The sequence below is a fragment of the Vicia villosa genome, linkage group LG6 (assembly GCF_029867415.1).
Source record: "Vicia villosa cultivar HV-30 ecotype Madison, WI linkage group LG6, Vvil1.0, whole genome shotgun sequence".
In the NCBI taxonomy this organism is placed as follows: domain Eukaryota; kingdom Viridiplantae; phylum Streptophyta; class Magnoliopsida; order Fabales; family Fabaceae; genus Vicia; species Vicia villosa.
The window spans coordinates 67,845,683-67,851,128 of record NC_081185.1 but is presented as its reverse complement, the minus strand read 5'-3'; the positions used below and the strand labels follow the sequence as shown (position 1 = coordinate 67,851,128).

Below are 5,446 nucleotides of genomic sequence, written 5' to 3'. Positions count from 1 at the left end.
TGGGAATTCATTGTTTGAAACCTTGTGATCATTCAACAAGTATTGAAATGAATTTTGTTTGTGTGAACTTGTTTTTATTTTTCTGTGACATTGCTTGATTAGATAGTTCTTTCGACTTTATAATTGTACTCTTTGTGAGGTTTCCTTTGGAAGGGACAATAGCTTTGTTCATTCAATATTGAGCATGTCAAACAGGTTCTATTGGCTTTTATGACTAGGAAAACTATATTTGATGTTCTTACTTGAAATTCTTCTTTGTTTTGGTGTTTTGACTATATATGATGGCTGGAAAGGAGAAGGTGCGAGATAGAGAAGAACCTGCAGAGAACCCGGGCCAGACAGAATGCAAGGTTATTCCCCTAATCATTCTTCTATACAAATTTATATTGCAAATTCTAACTTGAGGCATTTATGTTTGGTTTTTGGGGCTTTCATACTATCCGGCATTGCTCTACACTTTTACATGTGACACTTTTATATTAGTTGACAGAGTTTTTCTGTTTATCATGCTTTCCTAACAAGGATAATATATATAATGGCAATGATAATAGAACTTTTCCTGACATATTTGTACTTCATATATATTTTTATCTTATGCTATGGCAGTATTATCAAATGTCTGGGGGTTGTAAGTTTGGAAAAGCTTGTAAGTTCACCCACACAAGAGGGTATGCAGCACCAATTTCAGAATTTATTGTTTTTCATGAAGTTAGCACAAATTGCTCTACACTTTTACATGTGAAACAAACACTAGTTGTCATGTGTGATTCTCTCTTCATGCGTCATTATAATTATATTTCAGTATGTATATTAATATGAATGAGCTTATTGTTTTTCATGAAGCCCTAAGGATTTTTAGAATGAATGTCTTTTGGTCTTATTTGATGCATAAGTTGTCATTTTTCAATATGCAGGGCAATTTGTGCTTGGAAAGAATAGTTGCTAACAAATTGTATTGATTAAAGCTCCTTCTTCTTTCAACCAACCCCTGCATTTTTAGCATCACATTTTGAGGTGAGTGTAGTTTATTCCGCTGAGTTACTGCAACTTAAACTTGCTAGTTTATTCATTAATTTATGCTCAACTAGCCATAGCTCAGATTGATCATCAATGCCACAAAATATGTTGCTGAATTGCTCTTCTTTGACACTGAATATTTGTTGCTGTTTTACATTGTAGTGTCTATGTTTCATTATTAAGTTTGATTGATTCAATTGGTTCTAGTACATGAGTTTAGTTCTTGGGGGTGTTGAAATGGGAATGAAGATGTGTGATTTTAGGTGATTTTTATTGGTGTTTCGCTGTCCTGCGATTAGAAAAAGTAGTTAACATTGCTGGGTTGTTTGTCTTGAGGTTAACTGTTGTCTGGTTTTGGAGGAGTTGTGTCTGTGCTGATGGCACTATTGTTTGATTTGTTAAGTCTAGTCGAGTGTGTTCAAAAGTCCTGCAATTTTACTTTTAGGATTTGTGGTCTGGTCACATTTTAAGTTTTAAAGGCATACATTCTCTTCTTTCATGATAGTACATGTTACTATTTCTGTTATGCGTGGCTTGAGTCGTGCTTTGCTTGCTGATTATAACATTTCAATTTAAATTCTCTACTGGACCAGAAACCAATTATGTTTTTGCTGAATTATAGATCATTGTAGTAGGAAGTTCAATTATGTTTTGGTGATAATGCTGAGTTATATACTTATGTTGCCGGAAATGTCAATAGCATTTAGTGTTGAGTCATTAATAGTGTAATTTAATAGAAGGACAGTTGAAGGCATATTCAAATGGATATTTTCAAGTTTTGTTGCTAACAAATTTTATGCTCTTCAAGACCAACACTTTGATAGCATTGATGATTTGGTTGGTGGGACTCAAATTCTGTAGAATGGCCTTATTTCCATCAACTCAGGTCGATTATTCTCCATCAAACATGTCATTATAGTCAACTAACTCCCTTTCAAATCAGTAATCCTCGCCTCTCTCATAATCCCTAAACAGAGAAAAGACCGACTGAAAGTCTTGACCGAGCATCGACGTTTCTATCAGAGCATTAAAAGTTTCCAAGTCCAATTGAAGACCTGAACTACAAATCTCCATCACCAATAGAGTAGCCTCCGCAGTTCGATTCTCTTTTTGCAGTAAGCCTTCAAGATTGGTACATAGACCCCAAGACCTACCGAGCCTCCCAAAACATTCATTTCATCGAGAATACTGTGTGCTTTGTCGGATAGTCCAATACTAACACATGTGTTAACAATACCAAAACCTATAGACTCATCAACTTTGTTGATATGAGAAGACTCAAACTTTTGAGCTTCAATAATTAGAATAGAAGCATTTGTTGTTTTTTGTGTAACCAAAACCTGTCATCAAAACTTTTAACTCATCTATATTATCTTGTAACCCTTTAAGTTCATATAAATAAGCAAGAAATCCAAAACTAAACTCATCAGGTTTAACACCAAGATTTGATCAAATCCTGTCTCTTGCCACCCATCGCAGACAAGATTAAATCTAAGTTATCAGCATGGAAGGAATTCGTCTTATCTACGACAATTAGGGGCGCAACTTCTCAAGTGTGTCATCTAAAGTGTGTCGGAATTGATCGTTTCAGGATAGAATAGGATAAACATTATGGAGAAAGCGGACAGTTCAGCATCGATCATACATGTTTATAGTACTAGCAGGCAGCCTTACATTGCATTTACAAAGGACTGATTCCACAACCAGTATTGTCATTGGTGAACTGCAGAAAATAAAAAGGTTGTTCAAATTCTACTATGCTACATTGCTATAGCACTAGGGTAGCCGCAATTCGACAACATTTTGTTCTACATAGCTATTACGGAACAATAACGACTTGTTTAATTGCACTACGTTGTAACGCTTTAGGGCGGCTATCGCCACTATTTGACAGCATTGTCAACAACTCAAAACTAAGACCTTAAAAAGTCATCAAAAGTCATAAACTTATTTCAATTAATAGAGCATTGTAAAAGATGAGTTAGAGGTGTTGTTGAAATATAACCTATAGTTTCTGTGTAAAGCAATTCTCAAAATCATGCAAAACCGATCCAAGCATTAAAACCTAATACATAACCAAAAACCTCATTTCACTATTAACCGTCTTATAAATAGAGTTTCCAATTAGATATGTTGTGGTTTTCCAATTAGCCACAACCAACCAAGAGCAACTCCGACAAATATACCACTCAGAAGCCACAACGCAAGCAAATTACCCAACGCATTCTGTTCCGGACCCTACAAAACCATAAACAAACACAAGGTTATATGGAATTCTTGTATATTATGATTCATAAACATCTGATTTTTAGTGAGTGTTACCTTGTATCCTTTAGGTACAACTGTATACACACAAACAGTGAGATAACCATTGGTTAGTCCCAAATATGATACAAGTAGAATCATCCAACCTTGGCTACCGTGTTTCGCTGTGAAGTAAAATGCAGGGATCAAAAGGAATCGAGAAATAGTTGTGAACAAAAGTCCTTTTCTAGATTCCATCTTCAAGCTTTTGATAAAGGGAATGTAGGATGATACTAGATCCATGATGTTGTACATTGTGATCAAAACAAGTGGATACCTAGACATTATATTCACAAAATATATCTTGTCAAAAATCACTTTGGAACTTAGAAGTATAAAAAAAATAGCGAAACGATAAATTATTACCATGTTCCAAGCTTGTGCGGTCTAGTATCTTCATACAAAAATCCAGGCATAATCGATAGCGTTAATACATATACCATGAATAAGGTAGCTGCAAAGTCGATGTTTTGAAGAAACAGTGTCTTGTTGCTTAACCGTGCTTGTAGATTAGCATCAAATTCAACCTACACTCAAAGTTCATAATTTTTTTTTTAATAGGCAATGATATTAGAAATCGCACTAGGGGTGCAACCCTTCATAATCTTATAAGTATATTGAAACGTACATATTACAAGCAAACATTAATATAAGATAAAGTTCACTTTTTAGATTCATTCAATAACCAATGTATCTGATCCATATTTTCTATATAATAAGGACCAAACGGAGTATAAACTAAAGTTTTAATAAATTACCTGTTGGTTTGTCTCGTTATTTTGAACAAAAGCAGTAGCAAGATCAGCTGAAACGGTTTCGGCTCCTTCTAAAGCAGCCTTTGAACGATAATATTTTACTATAGATAACTTTGGAAAGTAAATTCCATACGCGACAATGCTCAAAAGCTGAAACAATGTAGAGATGCCTAAGCTTAACACTGCAAAGTCGATAAATCGAATGAGGAGTTTATAAAGTCTATAATAAAGAAAGTCATTGTTGAAGTAAATAAACATATGAATGAATAATAACATACAAGCCCCTTTGCGAAGACCGTTATCAGATTTCTCAAAAAAGAATTTGGTAAAAAGTCTCACACCACAAGCTATAGCACCAGAGGCTGTTATTCCGCCGATGAAAGACTGCATAACATCAAATTTGTATGATTAGACCGTAACTCATAAAAAAAACTTATTAGTAAGACAAACCTGAATGAACTCGGGAATCATAAGGGAGAGGTCTCCGGAGATGCCTCCTTGGACAAAAGCATGAGCAATTCCAAAAAAAGAAAAAAGTCCGCATAAACAGATAAAAGGCCCGATTCCTCCTGCTCCTGATGTAGCCAAATCTAACTATAAAATCAAACACTTAGTTATAATATGTTGAACAAAGCAAAATAGATAGAAAATCCAAATCAAAATAAAGTGAAAATTAAGATATACTTACGACAATCTGGAACAAAGAACAGACAAAGAATAGCATGTATCCACTTATGTTCCGAATTCGGGTACTGATTTTTGACTCATAATGCGCCAATATCATTGTCGTTACAAGTGCAAATGGCTGATAAACTAGAGTGAATACTAGGATAGGATGATATTTCTTCAAAGAAAAAAAAAACTTTTGTTAGACTAATAAACTCATAATCACATAAACATATCAAGAAACATTATAATAGATTCTTACAGGGAAGATTTTGTAGTAATAATCTCCCATTGTCCACATGTTGTTCAATGCAATAAGAGAACCAAGTCCGAGAATAAAGCATATGAACATAGCTTGGAACTTTCCCTGCATTTTTCTTGGTGCCTCAACATTTTCAACCGTAATTGCCATGCTGAACCAATGATCTGTCACATGTTTATGAATGAACAAGAGAAATAAATATCCATAACCAGAAAAGAAAAAGAAGAATGTTTTGAGAATAGATGTTTTATGAAAAAGTCATGGATTATAAAAAAAACAAGAAAAAAATATATAACCAGTATTTGGTGAATGAATGAATAGACCTCTTTCAAGCAAGGAAGAGAATTTGTATCGTTTGATACTCCCTTTCAATTTATAAGAAAAAAAAAAATCATTTTTCTAGAAAAATATTATTTTTTGGGAAAATCAAATTTGATTAAAA

General features: G+C 34.0%; 1 protein-coding gene across 1 annotated transcript; it reads right to left on the bottom strand.

Annotated features, from left to right (window-relative positions):
- Positions 1 to 3,107: 3,107 nt before the first annotated feature.
- On the bottom strand, positions 3,108 to 5,154 carry LOC131611619 (equilibrative nucleotide transporter 3-like). Its single transcript, XM_058883557.1, has 8 exons — positions 5,005 to 5,154; positions 4,765 to 4,920; positions 4,527 to 4,670; positions 4,355 to 4,460; positions 4,080 to 4,258; positions 3,688 to 3,848; positions 3,340 to 3,598; positions 3,108 to 3,255 (listed from the first exon to the last, which is right to left on the bottom strand). The coding sequence occupies exons 1-8, from the start codon at positions 5,152 to 5,154 to the stop codon at positions 3,142 to 3,144; spliced, it is 1,269 nt and encodes a 422-aa protein (XP_058739540.1). The 3' UTR covers positions 3,108 to 3,141.
- Between the last annotated feature and the right edge of the window lie 292 nt (positions 5,155 to 5,446).